Source organism: Plutella xylostella, chromosome Z (genome assembly GCF_932276165.1).
Source record: "Plutella xylostella chromosome Z, ilPluXylo3.1, whole genome shotgun sequence".
In the NCBI taxonomy this organism is placed as follows: domain Eukaryota; kingdom Metazoa; phylum Arthropoda; class Insecta; order Lepidoptera; family Plutellidae; genus Plutella; species Plutella xylostella.
Genome location: NC_064012.1, coordinates 32,124 through 57,261, shown reverse-complemented (window position 1 = coordinate 57,261; position 25,138 = coordinate 32,124). Strand labels below are relative to the sequence as shown.

The following is a 25,138-nucleotide window of genomic DNA, read 5'->3' as shown; positions in this document are numbered from 1 at the left end:
TGGGCTATTTCCAAGCTTCAGTTAAATATCAAGACAAGGTTGCACAATTGAATATTATTGTTATTCAAAATGGGGGGCCCCCTTTGATAGGAAGAGATTTTATGTCCGCGTTTAACATATGTTTTTCATCTGTAAATTACATGACGAATAATAAGGAGATAAGTGAGTTATTGCGAGGTTACGCTGACTTATGGAAGGACGAATTAGGGCAATTCAATAAATTTGTTGTACACTTAAAATTAAAAGAAGGAGCAAAACCCAAATTTTATAAACCAAGGCCCGTGCCCTTTGCCCTTAAGGATAAAGTTGAGACCGAGTTAGACCGTTTAGTAAAGTTAGGCATATTAGTACCTATCTCATATTCCAAATACGGTACACCGATTGTGCCCGTGTTGAGATCTGATGGAAAGATAAGAATATGTGGGGATTACGCATTGACTTTAAACAATGACATTGAGGTAGAACGTTTTCCAATGCCCCGTATCGAAGAAGTGTTTACCAAACTCAGGGGTGGGGAACATTATTCAAAAATAGATTTAAAACCGGCCAAGTGCGAGTCGGGCTCGCGCACAAAGGGTTCCGTAGCAGCAAATCAGTGTAAGCACAATAACTTAACCAAAATTACAGTTAAATCAACCTATCTCAAAAACTATAAGAGATACTTTGATCAAACCAAAAATCGTTGAAAGAGTTAATTAGCATGCATCACCTCTATTTTTTTTAGAATTTTATACCCCGTAGTTATAAAAATAGAGGGGGGGGGACATACTTTTTACGACTTTCAGAGCTGATATCTCAAAAACCGTTCACTTTAAGAAAAATGTTTTTTAGAAAACTTTATATCATTTTAAAAGACCTTTCCATTGATACCCCACACGGGTATGTACATCGAAAAAAAAAATTTCATCCCTCAGTTACATGTATGGGGGGCCCCACCCCCAATTCTTTTTTTTACTATTTAGTGTCATATTTTTGTAGCGGTTCATACAACACATATTCCCATCAAATTTCATCACTGTAGTACTTATAGTTTCCGAGTAAATCGGCTGTGACAGACGGACAGACGGACAGACGGACAGACGGACATGACGAAACTATAAGGGTTCCGTTTTTGCCATTTTGGCTACGGAACCCTAAAAATGGCGTATAATCAGTTAGAACTTTGTAGCGATGATGGATCGCAAGATCTAACAACAATTAGCACAAGTAAAGGCTTGTTTAAATACACTCGTTTAGTGTTCGGCCTGGCCAATGCACCGGCGATCTTTCAACGGGCGATTGAAACACTTTTAATAGGGATAGAAGGAGTAGTAGTATGGTTGGACAATATTTGTATTACAGGTCCAACGAAAGAAATACATATGGAACGCTTAGAAGCTGTATTAAAACGGTTACAAGAAGCAGGCCTTCGACTGCAGCAGCAGAAGTGCGAATTTTTCCGTGAAAGTGTGACTTATCTAGGTTTTGTCATCGACAAAAATGGCTTGAGAACATGTCCAAAGAAGGTTGAGGCTATAACAAAATGCCCGCCGCCGACAAATGTACGGGAAATAAAACGGTTCCTAGGTATGATAAATTATTATAGGAAGTTTATTCCGAACGCATCGACGATCCTAAGTCCGTTGAATGAGTTGGTTTGTGATGACGTAACGTGGGAGTGGGGCCATAGGCAACAGGCCGCGTTCGATCAGATCAGACGAGAGCTCACGTCCGACCGCGTGCTGACTCATTTTGACCCGGCAGCTCGCCTGGTGCTGACCGTGGACGCGGGCCCGGCGGGGCTGGGGGCGTGCCTGGCGCAGGGCCCCGACGGACAGGAACGACCGTTGGCATTTGCCTCGAGGACACTCTCAGCGAGTGAGAAAAATTATAGTCAAATCCAAAAGGAAGCGACGGCTATAATTTATGGTGTAAAGTACTTCCACCAATATTTGTATGGGCGTGATATTCCGTTTGTACTTAAGACCGACCATAAGCCACTTATCGCTATCTTTGGTAAAAAAAACGGAGTTTCAGTGATGGCGGCTTCTAGATTACAAAGGTATGCGATATAATAATAATAATAATAATAATGCGGCAGGGCAGCTTGTGCTGCGGCAGGGCAGCTTGTGGCGAGCTGTTGGGCATTAGCGACCCCACCCACCCGATGCCGGGGAGAACCCCTGTTCCTCATCTCTGGCTTGCCTTTATTGGTTGTCCAGAGTGAACACTGACGAGGAACAGGATCTTCCACCTCTTGCTTGCCTTCATTGGCTGGCTTGAGTGGTGTACCGCTAGAGCAGCAATGCTCGAGGAAGGATGTATTACCCAGTAAGATGCTTGTAGGGATCTTGACCGATCACGCGATTGTCCTGAGAGCCGTGGAATACCTCTCCTTCCTTAGCACCTCATGCCATGTTGCCCCCTTGTTGCTACGTCACTGTAATGTGCTAGCGACTATTTTGGGGGGCCCATTTAATGTGTGTGCGAGTCACCCCCTGCCTTTTTATCCGTGTGTGAAACATAGGTCAGGCAGGGGCCATAGTCCTTCCATAGTCCCAGTTACCCAGTCCATTTAGCACCCCACTCCATAGCCCTGTATTAGTTTTCTCCATATCCTACAATAGTCCTGCACTAACCGGGGGTTTTCCTTGGGTTTACTTCCATAGTTTACACAGGGAAAATCGTCGGTTGGTGTTACATTTCAAATAGATTAATGTTGTCTAACGGGCCTCTACGTGTTGGCTTCGGCCCCATGCACGCCTTCCAAATGTCCGGGACCCCATGGTCCCGTGATGGTAACGACACAACATAATAATAATAATATATCTTTATTTCAGGTGTAAAAAGCCCATATCATATCCTATCCTAATTACATTTACATTTATAAAATTAAAATTAAAAGATAAAAAAGTAAATATCATTAAAGTTTAAAGACAATATTAATATATATATAATTATGTATACTCGTATAATAAGATTTCACTTTGGATAAAGTTCATGTCATTTAACGTTCCCACCACGATGCACAGCTAGCCAGTGCCTAAAGAATGGACCATTCAAGTCGTCACTCACCACTTGCAGTATGGTATTGCTGGAGGAGCGCACTCTGTCCCAGAAGCCAGCAACACGTGACCTGATTATGGACCCCAGCCTCCGCAAACATGCCTGACGCACTGCAGAAACGAGGATGCTTTAGAAGTATACGGAATGCATCGTTGTACTGAACCCTGAGAGTCGAGTATGCGCGTTTCGTGTAGTTTAGCCAGAGCTGACAAGTATAAAAGCTCTGGCAGTACGCTCTAAACAGAGTTACTTTCACTTGCTCAGTACAACGAGCAAACCGCCTCGCGAGCATGTTGCAGCGGACGGCCAGGGCCCTGCGCTCCCTCTCCAGGTCTGCATCATCACGTAGATCTGACGTGAGCACGTGTCCCAGGTATCTGAATGACTCCACAACCCGAACGTACGATATATCTATCCGCATATAATTATGTAATACAGTACTTACCGTCGGAGAAAAATATAGTTGCAGATTATTTTTCTCGAGCACCACTGCCGGTGCGACACACGGAGCTGGAGGACGCGGAGGACGCCGCGGCGGCTCCTCTGCACTTTCTCGATGAGTCAACGTTACCCGTATCAGTTGATGACGTCAGGACGGCCACAGCGGCTGATCGAACGCTTCAGACAGTCATTAAATACATGTTAAAAGGGTGGCCTCGCAAGGTAACTTGCGCCGCTATACAGCCGTACTTCCGTTGCAAATCCGACTTAGAAGTAGAAGACGGTTGCTTACTGCGTGGCCACAGGGTTGTCATACCGAGTTTGTTACGGGAACGTCTTATGTACGAGTTACATAAAGGACATTTTGGCATTGTAAAGACGAAAAGTTCAGCTCGAAGTAGGATGTGGTGGCCTTATATTGATAAGGACATTGAGCAGTGTATAGGTAACTGTAGCACGTGCACCGCACTGCGCCCCGCGCCGCCGAGCGCCGCCCCCGCGCCCTGGCCGCGGCCCCCCGGCCCGTGGTGGCGCATACACATCGATTACATGACTATTGGGCAAAGGGTATACTTAATTGTTGTAGACGCGTTCAGTAAATGGCTAGAGTGCTTCCATATGAGCAGCGGAACGTCCACACAGGCTCTTATTTCAAAATTAAAGTACCTATTCTCCAGATTTGGTTTGGTAAAAGTTATATGTTCAGATAATGATGCAAAAATTAAAACAGTAGAATTTAGAAAATTTTGTGATGTTAATGGTATTGAACACGTGACATCGCCCATATATCACCCAGCCAGCAACGGCCAAGCGGAAAATTCTGTTCGTACCTGTAAGAAAATGCTCAAATGTATATTAAGTAAACCTTCTAGATGTGTCGATGAGGACTTGCTCGGGTACTTGTTCCAATACCGAAACACCGTACATTGCGCCACCGGCTTGACCCCGGCAAAGTTGATGTATGGACGAGATCTGCGCTGTAGATTAGATTTAGTTGTACCAGCTAAAAATACCGATAACACCAGAAACAGGTTTTTGCAGTTGTCAGGCAGGCTCTGGTTTCCGTCGTCCTGTTTTTATATTTTTGTGTCGGGGGTGTAGTGGCGCTGCTTGTTCCCTGCACCACTGCTGCTGCTCGGGGAGGAGGCTCCACGGAGCTCTGCCCTGGTTTCCCGGCCTCCCACTCCCCGATGCTGCGTCTGACATGTGAGGCGGATCCCTGCTTCGCCTCTTGGGGCTCAGCGGCTGTTCGCTGCCCCGACATTCTACGTACAGGTGGCGTACGGTGCCCAAACATGTCCGTAATCGTTTAATTAACACAGTAATAGGAGCTCAATAAAGCCCTCAGAGTCAATACAATATTACACAAGAAATAAAATTAAAGATTTAGAGCTAAGTAAATTTAGCTCTACCTCAAAATAACACAAAAAATAAGAAACTAAACTAAAGAATAATCCTCTACTGTAAAGGGTAGAGATAGTCTAAATTAATATTTAAATAAAATTGTCAAAAAATACAAACATAACAAAAAATAAAAATAAAATATAGCTCTATGTAGAGTTAGTCTCTATATTAAGGAAGTAGATTCTCCGCTGACCCTAATACAGAAAACCGCATCCAGATCGGGTGACGGGCTGCTGAGATACAGCCACTACAAGAATTTCAAAATGGCGGACAAGATGGCCGCCATAAAATTAAGTAGGCTATAACTCGCGAACCCTAAGTCCTAGAAGCATGCGGTTTTCGCTAAAATGTGCAGATTAACAGCGTGAGTCCAAATTACATATAAAATAAATTTCAAAAATTTCCACCCTTAAGTTTTATTTTTCTTCTTCTTCATAGAAAATCATATCTCGAGATTTAGACGCCTTACGGACATGAAATAAAATGCTTTTATCCGCAAAAAGTCATCTATATCCAATAAATATATCCACAACTGCTAAATTGTTACATAAAATAAGTTAAAAGCACATAATCTAACAGTTTTGACTAAAAAAAAAACAGAAAAAAATTACATTTACTTGAATAACTTTATTTGCTTGAGTTTTTCGAAATTAGAATTGTTTAGGCGTCTTCGCACTTGGTCGTCCCGTCGAGTACTTTCCGCCACAGGTCGAACTGCTCGTGGAAGCGCACCATGTGGATCGCGATGCCCTTCTGCACCGTGCAGGGGTGGTACAACACCTTCTTGTTATCCGCCTCCGCGGATAACAAGAACTCCGCCGCGTGTTGCCGCTTAATCTTTAGTTTGCTGGCGAGCACTCCTGTCACGAAGACATCTTCTAGCCTCAAGTAGGGCTCTTGCCCCGCGGCTTTTAACAGTTCCCCCACCACGTCGGTGGTCATGAGGTTGTAGTGGTGTACCTAAAGCATATCTTTAAATATTCATGTTTACTCCAAAATAAACCAGTCTTAATCGAGCCTTTGTTTCATTAATACCTCCGCCATCCTTACATGGCGACCCAGCCAGCGCTCACCGCACGCGCGCGAATCTGATCCCGGGGCCGGGCGGCGTGCCCTAAAAGGACTGTCTTTTATAAACATTGAGTGAAGTGCACAGTTTTAACGATGTTTAAAATCATTACATTTTTGCTACTGTACTGTGATTGCACTATCAGTGTAATAAAAACGCGGAAAAATGGGGAAAACTCTAAGTAAGGAGGAAACTGTAATCGTACAGAACGCTGCGGGCGGTTCCAATAATGCTTCGTTGGAAGAACTACGTCTCCACTTGTCTGCAATAAGTGTATTGGTTATCATTATACTGCTCCTCATGATAACAGGCGCTGCGTACCTATTGTTCCGGATTTATAAAAAGTGCCACGTCCGTTGGATTAACCAAGAACTCTGCAGGAGTTCCATGGCGCAGTTCCAGCTGAATGGGAATCGTCGCGACGGCGGCGTAGTGTAATGTGAAATATAGTGAGGTGAAATATCCTATAATCAGTGAAAAGGGCATTTAGTGAAGATATAAAATGAGTGCTAAATAATATATCGTATAAAGTGAATATAACCACGTAAAAAAAATAAAAAAAAAAAAAAATAGAGACATTAAGTTACTATAGGTAAATGGTTAGTGCTGTTATATTTTATTGTGAATTATGCAGATTGATTAATTATTGTGCATCATAATGGTAAGTTATGTCGGAGGAATTATTTAAATTATGTCAGGAACTAAAAGAAATTAAAACTTATTTGATAAAAATAGGACCTACCCGGAGACAAGGTAGCATATTAAATAAAAAACTAGAAGAGTCGAGAAATATTTACTCTAAATATTTAATTGTGTCTGAAAAAATTACTTATGATATAAAGAAAGGATATTTAGGTCAAGATATTATTAAGTTGGTGAATAAATTGCTTGCAGATTTTGATTCCTTGTATAAGCAAGTATTACAATTGTGTAATCAAAGTGAAATTAATTTTGGAAGTAGTACGAGTAGTAGTAGTGAAACTGTCACCATGTCTTCATTTGAACTTAAAACAGCGTTGAGTTTATTGCCAGTAATGACGGATGAGTTACATATTACGAGACAACTTATAGATGCCATCGAATACTATGAGACCACTCTAAAAGACACATCAAAACCTGAATTAATTAATTTCGTATTAAAAAGCCGTTTATCACAGTCTGCGAAATTGCGGTTGGCATTAAATTATGACAGTGTAAGTGAGCTAGTTAAAGACATGAAAAAGGTATTATTGCCTCAAAAATCGGCAACTTCGTTGCAAAATCAGTTACTCACGTGTAAACAAAATAACATGAGTTTAATTGATTACGGAAATAAAATAACTGAATTGTTTACCGAGCTGACCATATCTCAGTCAGACGGAAATGAAGAAAACTTTAAAGTTTTAAAACCGCTTAACGAAAAACAAGCTATTAAAAGTTTTGCAGACGGATTACGTAATCGGCGGCTTAATACTATTATTTTGGCCAGGAATTATAACTGTTTAAAGGATGCCATACAAGCAGCCGTCGATGAGGAGGTATCGCATCAATCTACCTCCCAGGAAATGCTAACATTTCGTAATTCTACTAACTATTACGCCCATAATAATCGGTATTTCAGAAACCAGTCAACACGAGGACGATTCAATAGAGGCGGCTTCCATCATCATCATCAGCCGCAAGGAGCGTTCCATTCTAACCAAAGGTTTCAGAGTCGCGGACGACACAGGGGCTTCATGCGGGGCTCGCAGGGACGTAACGTTCAAGAAGGAGGTAAGTCCAACTATAATAATCACTATCGTGGAGGCAACAGGCCGCAACAACATAGACAAATTCACATGGTAACCGAACCAAACGAGCAGGAACAGGAGTCAGAATTTTTTCGTGACTAATAAGGAACACATATTAGCGCATAATAATAGCATATGTTCTATTAGTTTGTCATGGCAAAATCAACCTTATACATGGTTAATCGACACAGGAGCTTCAATTTCAGCAATCAAGTCAAAACATATCTCGGGTAATATTCCAGTCCGAGCGGAAGATTTCTCTGTAAGCGGTATTGGAGGATCAATACGTGCAATCGGATCCGTTTATTTAGAATTAACGTCAGGCGTTCACCGTTTTGGTCACAGGTTCTATGTTTTTGACTCACTACCGTGTAAAGACGATGGAATTATCGGTAATGATTTCCTAACAAAATTTCAAGCTATTTTAAATTTGAATAAAAATACTTTAACATTATCTGAGTCACCAGAGAAAACAGTCGATTTAAAGATTCGAACTAACCACTGTCAAACTTCATATATTATACCTCCTAGGTCTGAATCCATACATTATATTTCAACCAATATTAATAACGATTGTGTCGTTTGCTCATCAGAAATACGTGACGGACTATACATTGCAAATACTGTAGTGAAACCAATAAATGGGGTCATACCAGTTTTAGTGTTAAACACAACCGAAGCTGAAGTTGAACTAGACAACATTACTCCAACCATACTAAATTTACAGGATTATGATGTATGCAAATTTGATAAAGTTGATACGAAGTCTAAAAGGGTGAAAGAATTATTTTCAATTTTAAATTTACAGCATTTGAATAAGGAGGAACGTTGGTCAATTGAAAGTCTCTGCGCGAAATTTTCAGATATATTTTATTTAACCAATGATAAAATAACAACAACAGAATTATATAAACACACAATCTCTTTAAAAGAAAGTACTGAACCAATTTTTACAAAACAATATAGGCTACCCTATTCGCAAAAATCTGAAGTAGACAATCAAATAACTAAAATGTTAGAAGATGGAACGATAGAACCAGCTAAAAGTGATTGGTCAAGTCCCATATTACTGGTGCCTAAAAAATCTACTAACGGAGATAAGAAGTGGAGGTTAGTTGTAGATTACCGTAAATTAAATAATGTAATACAAAACGATAAATTTCCCCTGCCGAACATCACTGAAATTTTAGACTCATTAGCAGGAAGTATATATTATACACATTTGGATTTATATCAAGGTTATTATTCCGTTACATTGGATCCTAAAAAAAATTAAAAAACCGACTTCAAAAAACCACTAAAATGTAAGAAATAATTTAAGGTTTACACAAATTCTACTCGTATGAGACAGTACAAATATACCTAAGCAGGAACTGTTCTTTTTTGATGTTGGTGCGGTGACAAAGTAATCTGAAGAAATATGGCACCAACTTCAAAAAAGAACAGTTCCTGCTTAGGTATATTTGTACTGTCTCATACGAGTAGAATTTGTGTAAACCTTAAATTATTTCTTACATTTTAGTGGTTTTTTGAAGTCGGTTTTTTAATTTTTTTAATTATTATTTTATTTAATAGTTTTTAGTTTATTTGTAATAATTTTCAATCAAAAGTAAGGTGCAAATGATACCAAAATGTCCTACTAATCAATACGAATCATTCAAGCCTAAACACGAAGTAGTTGCTATATACCGTTGAGGAGTTCCCCTGACTGCCTTCCGTTTCCATCATCAGATCAGCTCAAGGTCACCATCATATTTTTTTGTTATAAGAACTCTATTTACGTTCTTAATTTCATTAGAATCGGTTAATATGTGCCCAAAATTGAAATTCATACCCTGTTTTTACCCCTTTACCCACCCTTGGGGGTGAGATAAAATTCTGAAAAAAAAATGGGACCACCTGGAAGCTCAACCCAATACAACAAAAAAAGAATTTTCAAAATCGGTTCATAAACGGCGGAGTAATCGGTGAACATACATAAAAAAAAATATAAAAAAAAAAAAAAAAAAAAAAAAAGATCCCGACGAATTGAGAACCTCCTCCTTTTTTTGAAGTCGGTTAAAAAGCCGAAAGTACACTGCATTTGCATCAGGACAATATCAAATGACTCGATTACCCATGGGATTAAAAACTAGTCCCAGCGCTTTTTCAAGAATGATGAACATTGCCATGAGCGGTCTGAACCATGAAAAATGTTTACTATATTTAGATGATTTAGTCGTATTCGGTAGAAACCTTAATGAGCATAATAAAAACCTACTGGACGTATTTACCCGACTAAGAGAAGTAAATCTAAAACTCAACCCAGCTAAATGTAATTTTCTGAAAAAAGAAATTATTTATTTAGGCCATTGTGTATCAGGTGATGGTATCTTACCAGATCCATCTAAAATTGAAGTTGTTAAAAATTATCCCGTACCTACTAATTTAGATGAAACCAGAAGATTTGTTGCATTCACAAATTATTATCGGCGTTTTATTCCACAATTTGCTGAAATAGTCTATCCACTTAATAAATTATGTCGCAAAAACGTTACGTTTAATTGGGATAGTAAATGTCAAAATGCCTTTGAAAAACTTAAAGAGTGTATGATTTCACCACCTATACTACAATACCCCGATTTTTCGGAAGAAAACCAATTTGTATTACATACAGATGCTTCAGGCTACGCTTTAGGAGCAATTCTTTCAAATTGTAATGGTAAACCGGTAGCTTACGCAAGCCGAAGCTTGAATAAAGGGGAAAAAAACTACCCAACAATAGAAAAAGAGCTACTTGCTATTGTGTGGGGAGTCAAACATTTTAGGCCATATCTTTATGGACGTAGTTTCAAAGTAGTAACAGACCACAGACCATTGCTCTATTTGTTTAATATGAAGGACCCCAGTAGTCGGCTTATCAAATTTAGATTAGCTCTAGAAGAATATGATTTTTGTGTGGAATATCTCAAAGGAACCGACAATGCAGCTGCAGATGCTTTGTCAAGGTTAACCTTACATGATTTGAAAGAGATGAATGAAAGAATTATTCAGGTTATGACAAGACAACAATACAGAAAAATACAGGAGATGAAAGAAAGAGAATTGGATGATATTGTTTCTATCAATGAACGGCCTGATCAACCGAACGTGGTGGAAACTCATATCAAACCAAAAGAATGTGTGGAGTTACGTATGATAAACGATAAAGACTATGAAAATATAATGAAGAAGAATTTAATTACAGAGGAAAATAATATATTTGCTTACGTAAGTAGTAAACAGACAATATATATTAATCCAGCATCTCGATCACAATGGACGCGAGCCGACTTTGTGAGAGAGCTAGGAAAGTTTTGTAAATTGTTGAAAATAGATGAAATATATTTAATAAAAGAAGCAAATAATAAAAGTTTTGTAGAAAAATTAATAAAAGAAGTGAAAGAAAATAAAAAATGGACCGGTCCCCGTTTTTGTGTTTTAAATAGTGTAGAAAGAATTGAAGATAAAGATGATAAAAGGTGCATACTTATCGATTTTCATCTTTTGCCCACAAGTGGCCACGCGGGCAAAAGACGAATGCTAAATAATATAAAGAAATACTATTATTGGAATGGGTTAGAAAAAGATGTCACTGATTTCGTAAAACGTTGCAGTCATTGTCAAAAACAAAAACAAACAACTATTATAAAAGAGCCTATGGTAATAACGACTACTGCGAAGACAGCATTTGATAAGATTTACTTAGATATTGTCGGACCACTAGAAAAGGATGACAATAATTACAATTATATTTTGAGCATTCAATGTGAATTATCAAAATTTATCGAAGTATTTCCATTAATTACCAAAATTACAAATGAGGTAGCTAAAACGTTAGTCAACAATTTTATTCTAAAACATGGTATACCTAAAGAAATATGTACGGATAGAGGAACAGAATTTATGTCAGCAGTAATGAAAGAAGTCTGTGATCTTCTTCACATAAAAAAGTTAAATTCCACCGCTTACCACCATCAAACTATAGGATCTCTTGAGAATTCACATAAACATTTAGGTTCATTTTTACGGATACAAACTGACAACCATCCAGAAACATGGAGTTCATGGTTGCCATACTGGAGTTTTGCATACAACACCTCAGTACACTCCGAAACAAAATTTACCCCGTTTGAGTTAGTCTATGGTAAGAGGTGCAATTTACCTACTAATTTATGTAAACAGGTGCAACCACTTTATAACAGTGACCATTATCCTTATGAATTACGATTCAGACTACAAGTATCCCAAAAAGAAGCTCGTGAAAATTTGATTCAAAGTAAAATAATAAGAAAGAATAAATATGATGTTTATACAAATAGTGTCAAATATAAAGAAAATGACTTGATTCTCGTTAAGAATGAAACTGGCAGTAAACTCGACAGCTTATATTTAGGACCTTATAAAGTTGTAAAAGACGAATCACCAAATGTTATTATAGAAAAGGATGGAAAATTAGATAGTATACATAAAAATCGAACGAAGTTATATTTAACTAAGTAATTAATCCCCTTGTATCTTTCTACTTATGTTATCACTTATAGAGGTAATAACCATATTAAAGTGTTATGTTGTAAGTATACATGTAGCCGCATATAATCAAACCTTTATTATATTCATGTGTATTGTGAAGTGTAAGCAATGTAATCAATATTCGATATAAAAATAAAATAAACTATACCTATTTTATTTTATTTTACCCCTGCGTGGGTAATGTAGTGGTGTACCTAAAGCATATCTTTAAATATTCATGTTTACTCCAAAATAAACCAGTCTTAATCGAGCCTTTGTTTCATTAATACCTCCGCCATCCTTACAAGGTAGGCGGGGCCGTTGGTGTAGTCCGGGAACTGACTGGACGGATACTGCCGCGGCGACACGTAGTACTTAGACCACATGGTCCGGTGTGGCCACGCCTGCTCGTACACGTGCCCCCAGATTGTTCTTGTCTCGTTCTTGCGCGCGTCGATGAACTTGAGCAGGCGCGGGATGTTGATGAACATGTCGTCGTCGGTCTTCAGCAGCCGCGGCACCTTGGGGCAGTACGTGTGCACCCACTCCAGCATGGACAGGGTCTTCAGCGTCAAGTTGCTGTAAGAATCCCTCGAGTTGCCGATGATTATGTCCCCGTACAGTTCGTCTTCTGCTCTAATAGCGTCAGCTTTCGCCTCGTCGCGTGTGTGGAGACTGCCAAGTATGAAGGCGAAACCGATGTCGCGCCTCAAAGCGGCGTGTCCCCACGAGAGTCGCACGGCTTCCCTGGCGGCGGCGTGGCCGGGGGCTGACGTCACCAGCACCAGCAGCCGGAGCGCGGCGCCACGCGCGGGGCAGCACTCGGCGTGCGGCCGCGAGTGGCCCGCCTCGTACAGCTCGCTCGTGAGGACGACGCGGGAGTCTCTGCGGGCCGCCAGCAGCAGCAGCGCGGCCAGCAGCCCCAGCGCGGCCGGCAGCGCGCGCCCCGCCCCCGCGCACCGCGCCCCATGACTAAATTGATCCATATCTCATTACTTACTAGCTAATGAATTGTATGTTGTAAAAGATTAGATGGGTTTATTAACACCGCAAGAGCAAGAACAAGTTTGTGGCACTATACTAAAGCTACGCTTGAATTTCTGTCACCCTTTGAATAATGTTCTGCGTCTATTCCACCTTCATAACACAGAGTAACTAGGTACTTAGAGTGCCACAAACTTATCTGTTCCGGTGGTCAAAATGTGCAACAACGAGACGTCATTTCATACTCTATGCGTTATTTGAGTTGTCAATTTCTGCGGAGAGGCTGACGCTACGTTATTTAATTTAAGACAAGGCGCCATATCAATAATTTAAGACAAATCCAACTACTAAAATTAAAACTGTTTTGGGCTGTAGACCTGTAGCGCGTCCCGTACAAATGGACTAGAAATCACGCTCCAAAACGTAAGTGTGCAACAAGAAAATGTTCTCGGAGGATAGTCAACAAAAAATGACGTCCGCACAAGGTTACAGCGCGGGGCCCTTGTAGACTTTGGTAGTAAAATAATTATCACTTTATAATGTGTTTATTACTTAATTTAATGGTAATCACCGATGATACGATATTCGATGTTTCTTTTAGACCTTCGTATAATGGTTTTTGCAGCCTTTCACAACACAACTACATATTTATCACAAGATTCACAAGACCATCCCTCGGCCACAGACAACTGTCGACTGAGGAGCGTTGGCCCTAAAATTACGATTTTAGGGCCAACGCGCGGGTGCCATTTTTTTGAGTGGGAGGCCCTGTCCTTACGCTAGTAATATATATGTCAATGGTTGCGAATAATTTTACCCATATACCCGTGCCCCAGCAGTGGGGACGGGATGGGTCGTGATGAAAAGTATATAATCTTTATTTTTCTTTGATTACAGGTGTGAGGACATGACATGACACTTTAAATCTTAGGCAGTATACCAAGAAGAATTTCGCGCACCTGCAGCGATTTTAGACGAAATAATGATGATTAATGACATGTTCTCCCAACCTATCAAGGGTTGGCTGGAAGAAATTGCTTTTTGGCAATTAGCCTTTGTACACTGTCTGAATTTCTTTTAATTTTATGCTCTTGTTTCTTGTTACTTTAGAAAATGTAAAATAAAGTGTTCAAAAATAATAAATAATAGTTTTTTTAAGTCTATCTATCTCGTTATTCCCACGACCCACAGATATTACCTTATTACATTATTGCACTAAGCACAAGCACCTAATCTAGTTTTTTCTCATGTCATGTCAAAAAAACTTGATTACAGTGCCACAAACTTATCTGTTCCGGTGACAGCTCACATAAATGTTTAATATTTCTTAATTCTATAAGATTTTAAGTTTGCTCGTATTGTTAATTCGCTCTTGCGGTGTTAATAAACCCATATAATCTTTTACAATATACAATTCATTAGTGAGTAATTAGATATGGATCAATTTACTTCGGTCTCACCGGAACAGATAAGTTTGTCGCACTATAGGTGCTTGTAACTTATTTTATGTAACTTTTTAGCAGTTTTGCATATTTTTATTCGATAGAGATGACTTTTTGCGGAATAAATCATTTTATTTCATGTCCGTAAGCCGTTTGAATCTCGACATAATATGAGTTTTTATGAAAACTAAGGATCTAAAACTTTAAAATGGCTGCCATTTCTAGAATATTGAGATTTGACCCCACATATGGGGATGTTTTCTCGATGAAACCACTCGTAGAATACACCCTTAAAGTTGGTCGGGTTCGAAAAACAACACATTGTATACAGCGTGTCCCAAAAGTCAACGTCATCCCTTAAAGGGCTGATAGGTCAGCTCATGAGAGACCAGAATATCACAATATGACCTTAGTAAAAACTCGATAGTTTTCGAGATATTGACACTTTTATAAATTTGCTGAAAATCGACACCTTGGATCAGTTTTTTGCGTGCCGCCGGTACAAAAATCCATATTGTTAGAATTTGTTTGGTGTTGCATCACTCTGTATAGCCCTGCTATTGATCGCAGTCAAAAAAAATATCGAGTAATGCTGTATGTTTAAAAAAAACACGGTTTTCAAAGTCATAAAAGGTAATCGTATTTTTTTATAAACAACTTTGACTCTACATACTGTAAAAAAAATATAGCACGCAAACTTGGCACCTTATTTGAAAAGATTGCTCATTTAATGCAGTTTCCAAAATGGTATGAAACGTTGCTATTGTTACAATTAACAAAAAAGTTATTCCTATTTTAGTACAAAACGACCTCGATGTAAAATTGTTTAAAGGAAATTTATCTGACTGAATTTATTGAGGGTGAGTCATGTTGGAATGAGTAAAAGTAAAATAGGTGGTGGGGTCAGCCGTGGCAACATAGGTGACGCAAAAATAACTAAGAAAAAACTTACCAAACTCTTATAAAACATATTTTGCGTTTTTTACACCTTATTTAAAAACAACAAACATTTATTGACTTTTACTTTTATTTCTCAAAATTATAACACCACATTATTATATTAAGTACCTACATAATCAGCAAAAAATAATACTCATTAATGGTCATAATCATAATTTTGAGAGTTTGGTTTTGTTTAACAATAACTTTAAAATAAATAACAAGTAATTAGAGGTAATGTTAATGACAAACTGATCTGTCCCTTTTTTGTATACTGTGGGTGTACAATGTACATGTGTAAGCGTTTTACTTGTACAATATCACACATTAGCACTACTCAGGAATGTACGTTACCATGCGCTACATTTATGGGGAATGTGGAGTTGCTCTAGTCCACTTTTTTCGAGAAAGATACTCAAAATGCATTTTTTTTAGTAACTGTGACAACGTTATCTCTTTTCCCACTTCCGGCTACACCACCTATTTTACTTTTACTCATTCCAACATGACTTACCCTTAATAAATTCAGTCAGATAAATTTCCTTCAAACAATTTTACATCGAGGTCGTTTTATACTAAAATAGGAATAACTTTTTTGTTAATTGTAACAATAGCAACGTTTCATACCATTTTGGAAACTGCATTAAATGAGCAATCTTTTCAAATAAGGTGCCAGGTTTGCGTGCTATATTTTTTTTACAGTATGTAGAGTGAAAGTTGTTTATAAAAAAATACGATTACCTTTTATGACTTTGAAAACCGTGTTTTTTTTAAACATACAGCATTACTCGATATTTTTTTTGACTGCGATCAATAGCAGGGCTATACAGGGTGATGCAACACCAAACAAATTCTAACAATATGGATTTTTGTACCGGCGGCACGCAAAAAAACTGATCCAAGGTGTCGATTTTCAGCAAATTTATAAAAGTGTCAATATCTCGAAAATTATCGAGTTTTTACTAAGGTCATATTGTGATATTCTGGCCTCTCATGAGCTGACCTATCAGCCCTTTAAGGGATGACGTTGACTTTTGGGACACCCGTATAATAATTATAAAAGTCTAGGACTTTCTTTCCCTGGTCCGAGTGCATACTGGTATTACTGGTTTATACCAGAAATATTATTATTTCTGTAAAATTAATTATCTATAAAATTCATTATTTATTTATTTATTTAACACACACATGTTGTGTAATGTGTTATGGGGTGTAAGGGTTCTAAACATCCGAATGAACCAATAGCCAACCTCACCTGCCCGTGGTGCACCCTGCTAAATAACAGACGAGGCTCTGGCGACCGGATGATGGCGGTATAACCATGCAAAAACAGCTACACTAAATCCCATAGGTCGGCAATGGGCAGCAGCGTCACCGGTACGAAAAGTGTAGCCCTGCGATCACCAACCCGCATTGCCAAGCGTGGTGATTATGGCAAAATCCTCCATGGAGTCACACCCAAAGCCCCGGCCCCCAGTTCCCGGCAGCCCTACTATTCCTGACTACGGCAGCGGTCTAGGTAACGGTAGGGCAGGGGGTGCAAAGAATCCCGGGTTACGAATGGCTGCCATCAACGACTACAACTGGCGACATACAACGCACGGACACTGAGAGAAGACGAGAAGATGGTAGAACTCGAGGTAGAGCTTAGCAAAATAAAATGGGACATCTTAGGGCTATCAGAAGTCCGTAGAGAGGGCGAGGAAACGATGACCCTGGAGTCCGGCCACATGCTCTACCATCGCGAGGGCGACCAGCTGTCCCAAGGTGGCGTAAGATTCCTCGTCAACAAGACCTTTGTCAACAACGTAGTGGAGATCAGCAGTGTGTCGAATCGGGTAGCGTACCTAGTACTAAAACTAACCGAGAGGTATTCCTTGAAGGTCGTACAGGTATATGCAACCTCGGCATACTCTGACACAGAAGTCGAAGCAGTATACGAAGATATCTCTAGAGCTATTAAGTGTACTGCTAAGACCCAATACGCCGTTGTGATGGGGGACTTCAACGCCAAAGTGGGAGTAAAAGAATGCGACGAATCGAGGGTAGGACCTCATGGCTTTGGTAGCAGAAACCAGAGAGGGCAAATGCTTGTTGACTTCCTCGAAAGGGAGGGGCTGTACTTGATGAATTCTTTCTTTGAGAAACAGCCCCAGAGGAAGTGGACATGGGCAAGTCCCGATGGTAGGACGAAAAACGAAATCGACTTCATTATGACTGACAAGCGGCACATATTCAGAGATGTCTCAGTGATCAATAGGTTTCAAACTGGGAGTGATCACCGACTCCGAGGTACTCTGAATATTAACTTCAAGCTGGAGACGTCTGGTGAAGTCGACCCTTCGTCCCACACTGCACCAAATTAGAGCTGGCAACACCAGCTTCCAGAGAGAACTACAGAGCCGATTCGAATCGCTGGAAACCACTACGGATATTGACGCGGATACTATCCAAATAGTGAAGGCTCTTCGTGAGGTGGGCCACAGACATTTTAGCATGAGAAGCAAAAGCAAGGAGTCTAAACTTTCAAGCGAGACACTCGAGCTTATGAGGCAGAGACGCGAATTTCCGTCGGCAGGTGACACTTCGTCAGAACTACGCGTACTCAACAAGCGTATAAAGAAGCTGATACGAAGAGATCTCCGTCGCTCCAACACACGCGCCATAGAAGCAGCAATTGAGCAAAATCGGGGGTCAAAAGTCTTCGTTCAGCAACTTGGGAGAAGCCACTTGACGAAGTTGAGGTCTGCAGATGGTAATATCGTTGCCTCTAAGCCGTAACAGTATAACATATCATATCTTCTTATAACATAAAATAATGTATTGTAACCCAAGGTCTGATTTGGCTAGTTTTTATACACTTACCAACGAATTATTATGTTCGAATTAAAAAGAACCGACAAATTCTTGTTGGTTTAACTTGTGAAGGCTATAAGTAATTCATATATGAAAACTAGCCAAGACAGACCTTAGGCTACAATACACTATTTTATGTTATAAGAAGATATGATATGTTATACTGTTACTTATAAATAAAATTCAGGACTGACCATTGATCTTGGTACCCATTTAGATCTCACTTCTTTTGCCGTTGTAGACAACAACCAAGGCATTTATAATAATATTGAACTTGGCTCTCATTTCACATTTATGTTTTTGATTGGATATCATTACTTTTTGTTGGTAAGTACATAATTATAAGTACACGTCCTCGTATTACGACCTACGGCGTTACGAGGCTCGTAACGCCGTAGGTCCATTTATAAAGACAAATTTAAAAAACTCTTTTAAAAAAACCAAAAGTCTCTAGACTTTATAAAATGTAGGTACAATATTCACTCAATTGTTTAACCGATCCGATCTGTTCCGATCGATCCGATTTGATCCGATTTGATAAGATTTGATCCGTTTTGATCCGATTTGGTCCGATTTGATCCGATTTGATCCGATTTGATCCGATTTGATCCGATTTGATCCGTTTTAAGCCAATTTGATCCGATTTGATCCGTTTTGGTCCGATTTGGTCCGATTTGAGCCAATTTGATCCGTTTTAAGCCAATTTGATCCGATTTGATCCGTTTTGGTCCGATTTGGTCCAATTCGAGCCAATTTGATCCGATTTGATCCGATTTAAGCCAATTTGATCCGATTTGATCCCATTTGGTCCGTTTTGGTCCGATTTGGTCCGATTTGATCCGATTTGATCCGATTTGATCCGATTTGATCCGATTTGATCCAATTTGATCCGATTTAATCCGATTTGATCCGATTTGAACCGATTTGATCCGATTTGAACCGATTTGATCCTATTTGATCCGATTTGATCCGATTTAAGCCAATTTGATCCGATTTGATCCGATTTAATCCGATTTGATTCGATTTGATCCGATTTGATCCGATTTGATCCGTTTTCGTCCGATTTGAACCGATTTGATCCGATTCAACTTGATCCGATTCGATTTGACACCATCCGATCCGATTCCATTTGATTCGATTCGTTCCGATTTGATCCGATCCCATTCCATTATATTTACAGCTATCTTAGACTAGTTAACATTAATGTTATGCAACTCAAAGCCATTTCATATTTTTCGCATTGGTGTCGCCACCTATCTTTTAATATATTTACTTTCATAATTTTCGCAAGGTTTCGATCCTAAAATCCTTTTCCCTATTTCCGCTTATGTCGTGCACCGCAACGCTACGTGTGGCAACACTGTCTGCGCCACCCACAGACAATCAGTTCCGAAAACGAATTCATGGCCGCCGTCGCGCTAAGTTATTCGCGATTGAACTTATTTTCAAAATAGACGATTGGCTAGTTGCTAAAGTCTTCCGCTTCTTCTTTATTCGTGGTGAACCGCTAACCGAAGAATATCAGTGTGTGTGTTGAGTGCTGCAGTGCTTTGGATTGCTCTGATCTCTGATCGATCGAGCACGTGGCGCCAGGCGAGGGTCTGGAAGCCGGCCGCCTTTTCCTGGTCTCCTGAACTGCCTCCAGCGACCAGGTAGGTGCACGACACTTCATCAACCCTTTCCCTCGGTGAGACACCTTGCTGTAGTTTCTTTTATTTTTTTTTCTATCGAAGGGACTCCGGCTTAGCGGCGTTACCATGTGGTCCTTCGACCCGCGATTACTATTTCCCCGCCCCTATTAGGTCACCTATTAGGAGAAAACCGCCCTTTTTAGCTTATTTCAAAGCCAAAAAGTGAACTTAAGCTAGTACGCGGCGCACTGCATAGGTTATTTACCTAACCGCTTTTTATCGACATACATTGTACGCTTTCCAAAAACGTAATAATCATATAATCATCTCGCTTCAAATACACATAAAGTATTATCCCGCTATTAGTAGTTAGGGCTACTGTACTTAAATAGGTCACGCATTTTTACGCTTGCTGCAATAATAGGCATAAGAAGGTAGACTCGCATTCACTCGCCGCCGCGCCGGCGCGGCGCCATATTCAATCGCGTTATCAAGTTATCATTCCAATTGTACACCCACATTCCTGTGATTGTTTAATTTGTTTGTTTCATTTTATTTTCCGACTTCACGATGTCGAAAGCATCAAAACCGCATAATGAAAAAGATTCGGTGCAACATAATTATGAACTCGCGACACTGCAAGCAAAACGTAATGCTTTGTTCGAGTGTTTACAATACGCGTTTGATTTATCTACCGAAATAAATAAAAGGAACGAGGAGAGAGAAGCTTTTCTCGATGCGAGTATTAATGTAGATACAATTCGTTCAGATTTCCAAAAAGTGTTAGATCAGTACAACAGCTGTTTAATGTCCAATGACCCTACTGCCAAGCCAGATTATAAATCGCTAGTTTCTTTCGAACAGCTGTATTGTCGCGTAAAATGCTTGGTTGCGTCATGTACCGTAGTCACGAAAACTACCCAAAATAATGATTGTTTTCCACAAAAAAGTAAAATTAATTTACCGCCTATCGAGTTGATGAGCTTTAATGGTGACATTCGCCAATGGCCACTATTTTATGCCAATTTTAAATCTACTATTCACGACAATAAGTCCCTCTCAGATCATGAGAAACTTCATTATTTGCTAGGTAAATTAACAGACAAGGCCCAGGCCGCTTGTGCGGGCATTACGCCCTCCGCTGAAAATTATAAAACGTTATTTGATACCCTAGTAAATAGGTATGAAGATAAGCGCACGCTAGCAGCTAATGGAATTCAAACCGCTGTCGTCGATTTCTGCGAGTAATTTGGATTTCTTTAATGACCGATTTGTTAACGCAGTACGCGCCCTAAAGAATCTAAAGTTAACAGACTTACAAGACTTCATATTTTTGCAAACTGCCTTAACTAAATTAGATCCTGATACCGTGCGTACTTTTGAGAATAGTAATAATAATCAGTCTGAAATTCCAACCTTTGATAAGCTCGTTGAGTTCTTGGATAATCAAACTAAAATATTACAGCGCGCACCGACCACTGCGGCCGCCAGTGGTGATAGATAGTAGATAACCCTTTTATGAATCTTCGAAAAAAGCTACATAAACCTATGAATTGGCGAAGGGTACGCCCTGGACATGCGCAGCCGCCGGAAGATCCTGCTTGTCCATGGGATTCCCGAGGATAAGAAGGAAGATGCGGCCAACTCAGTTGTTAGGGCGATCACAAAGCACACTGAGGATCCTGACTTGTTCTGCAGTGAAGACATAGCCCGCATTCACAGGATGGGGCGTGTAGGTGACAAGCCCAGGCCCATACTTGTCAAATTTAAGGACCTGGCTCTCAGGAACAAAGTGTGGTACTCAAAGGCAAAGATGAAGGGCAGCGGGTTCACACTTTCAGAATTCCTCACTAAGCCGCGACATGAAGCTTTCATGGCGGCCAGGCAGCGCGTTGGCGTGAAGCAGTGCTGGACACGGGACGGCTGCGTGGTGGTGCTGGGAGCCGATGGCAAGCAGCATCGCGTCGTGACGCTCGCTGAGCTCGACCAGGTTTGTCCGCCAACCAGTCAGAACGTCGGTCAGGCGGCACCTAAGGCCAACAGCAGTAAAGCGCCAGACGTTTCGTTGGCATCCAGCAGAGCAAAGCGAGCTGCATCCAAGAAATAATTTGGTTCGATGGGAGTGCGCTACAGACTTTGTTTTTCCCGGTTCGTTTTCGCCACAAACATACCCTCAATTCATAACTTTTTTCTTATATTTTCTGTTGTTTTGTGATTATATATATTAAATCATTAACTTAAATTTAAGTGAAGTTTATAATAACATCCTGGCCTGAAAATATTCTACCCTTAATAAACAGGAGTTTATCAAAGGTAGAATATTTCTTTTAGTTCGCTGCCGTCGCCCGGGATGGTTCCGAGGAGGCTGGCAGCGTTCCCTCTCTGTATAGCCAGGCTGATGCGCTGGCTGAGATAGCTGCCAGCCCTCTGGTCCCTTGATACCTCGACCAGGCGCGACGAAAGTTCTTTCTACTAATCGTCGCGCTTTGGGTCCCCAAGGCCCTAGGGTCTCAACCCCAAACGGCACAAATATGTAGCTGTCAGACAGACCGTTGTATTTACGCCGTTTGAGGTTTTCTGCAGCAGCCGCCGCCGTGCCCGCCGCCGCAGCACTACCCTGGATGTGGGAGGGGGCCACTGTGTCGGTGCAGGTGGCGTCCCAGACTAGGCATTTCCCGTACTTCCAGGGCATTACGGTCATACCGTCGGGCCTCTTCCTCCCGTCGTCTCTCGCCAGGCCGGTTGGCTCCAGAATGGCGGGGATTCCGGCGCTCGCAAAGGCCCGACGTATGACGTCGTTAAGGGCCGCGTGGCGGAGTAATCGGCCGGCACTCCGCTGACAGGAGAGGCCGTGGTGGCCTAGCTGGTCGACGGGGTCCCCGCAACGGCAGCGATGTGGCTCGTTGGTCTTACAGCCTAGTCTCAAACAGACAGATAGGTTAAAGGTGTTGCGGTCCAGCAGTGTGCCCACACTCGCAGATGGAAGGGCCCTCAACCAATGTCCCGACTCCGGTTCGGCAGAAGCCATGAAGCGGGCGCGGTCTGCAGGGCTGGTGGCAGTTTCTAAGAGATTTTCCTGAATCTGCCTGCAGATCGGCTCGTCCCACAGCCTCTGGGATTCCGGTAGTCGAGGGACATCTTGTTGTGGGCCAGCGATATCTGACCAGGCGCTCCTGGCCTCGGCCAAGTAGGTGACCTCTGCATCGTTAAGCGATGGGTAAATTATCTTTCCGTAGAGGCCAGCCGTGCTGTGTGCCGAGGACAGGAACGCCGGGAGGGCCACAATGTTGCGTTCAGAAATTGCTCAAACTCTTAACTTTTCAACTGGCAGATGGATGGTTATTTAAAAAGTACTTAAGTACCAAAACACTTTACACGTTATTTTGTTATATCTATTAACTATAATATTTATATTTTATTTATTAAGTATATTATTATTTTATATATAGGTACAATTAATGGTTTTTGATCATGACAGTAGTAGTGATTTCCAGTTCGATTCTTGTTCCTCTTCAGATGAATTACGCAGTGATGATAGCTTTCAGAGTATTCCCACATTAACAGACTCCTTAAAATCTACATTTACTGATGTAAATGCTCAGAGCATTCCATCTCAGTATCCTGAAATGTTGGCTACATTTGACGACAAAAATATCCACGCGATACTGGTTTCTGAGTCAAACCATGTCTTCCGTCTACTTCTTACGCATTGCCTGGCTTGATTCTTGTTAGAAACGACCGCATCGGTACTCGTGGAGGGGGAGTGGCTATTTATTTGCGCCCCCATATTCCCTACTCAATAGTCAGCATGTCAGCTCAGCCTCCTCCCGACAATGCAGGTGAGCATCTCCTAATAGAATTGACTTTATCGCACAATAAAGTCTTACTCGGAGTATATTACAATCCTTCAATGTATAATAACTTTCACAATTCCTTTGAAAAGCTCCTTGAAGACTTCTCTCCTAACTATCGGCACATTATAGTCATGGGAGATTTTAATACCTGCCTACTGAGGAATGACATGCGGTCCTCTTCTTTCAATCCAGCAACTTGTCTGTTCTTCCTCTCGGTGCCACCCATCATTTTCCCAATTGTACCCCCACCCTTTTAGACTTAATATTAGTATCATCTCCTCAACATGTAGCAAAGCACGGTCAATTTGGGGAGGATGAATTTTCTTATCACGATCTTATTTTATTATCTTATAAAATACGCCCTCCCAAAGCCAAACCTAAAACTCTTCTTCAGCGCAATATTGGTGGCATGGTGCTGGAAAATCTTCGCAGTGACGCAATAAACACTTCCTGGGACACAGTTTACAGTGCTGAAACAATGGATGACAAAGTGGACATCTTCAACTCTTTAATCATCCAGTTGTACGATGTTCATGCGCCTGTCAGAACTGTAAAGATTAAGCATTTGCCTGCTCCTTGGCTCACAGACGAAATTAAAGTACTCATTAGTCGGAATTATTTACAATTAGTCGGAGCCAAAGTATGGAATTTCCTCAGGTCGCTAGGAGTTGGTAAATCATTCTCTGATTCTATTTTTCAATTTCAATTTCAATCATTTATTCATAAATTCAATAATTTACACGTCATATAGGTAGTGTTACGGCGCACATACGCCTTAGAGTTTGGTTATAGCATTATATAAGATAGGAAACATTGCATTGATTAGCGTTTAGGCACTACTTTTTATTGTATAAATGTAGGTAGATTTCTATACATTTTCTTCTATTCACACCACGATACGAGCTGTACCGTTTTTGATTTAAACAATTAAAATACATTGTAAAACCTCAAAATCAACTTTAATTTGACCTCCAGTATGTCAGGCTAAGACATATTTTGGTGGCCCATGAGGGGAACTACAAAATTAACGCGAAATTCAACAAAATAACCGCCACCACATTGCTGCGCAAAACGTGTTCGAGGTCAACCAAGGGGAAGAAGGACTTGAAGGAGCATGCTGTGGAGCTGGACAGTTGGACTATGATGTGCAGACTATCGGAGCAGTGGTGCAGCA

At 40.6% G+C, this 25,138-nt stretch overlaps 2 protein-coding genes across 2 annotated transcripts; one reads left to right on the top strand and one right to left on the bottom strand.

The window, feature by feature from the left end:
* Positions 1–1,334: 1,334 nt before the first annotated feature.
* On the top strand, positions 1,335–4,587 carry LOC125491243 (uncharacterized protein K02A2.6-like). The gene is made up of 2 exons (XM_048632758.1): positions 1,335–2,050; positions 3,453–4,587. The coding sequence occupies exons 1-2, from the start codon at positions 1,362–1,364 to the stop codon at positions 4,585–4,587; spliced, it is 1,824 nt and encodes a 607-aa protein (XP_048488715.1). The 5' UTR covers positions 1,335–1,361.
* Positions 4,588–5,382: 795 nt separating this feature from the next.
* Positions 5,383–13,244, bottom strand: LOC125491242 (beta-1,3-galactosyltransferase 5-like). Its single transcript, XM_048632757.1, has 2 exons — positions 12,564–13,244; positions 5,383–5,850 (listed from the first exon to the last, which is right to left on the bottom strand). Exons 1-2 carry the CDS (start codon positions 13,242–13,244, stop codon positions 5,551–5,553), a joined length of 981 nt encoding a protein of 326 aa, XP_048488714.1. The 3' UTR covers positions 5,383–5,550.
* Between the last annotated feature and the right edge of the window lie 11,894 nt (positions 13,245–25,138).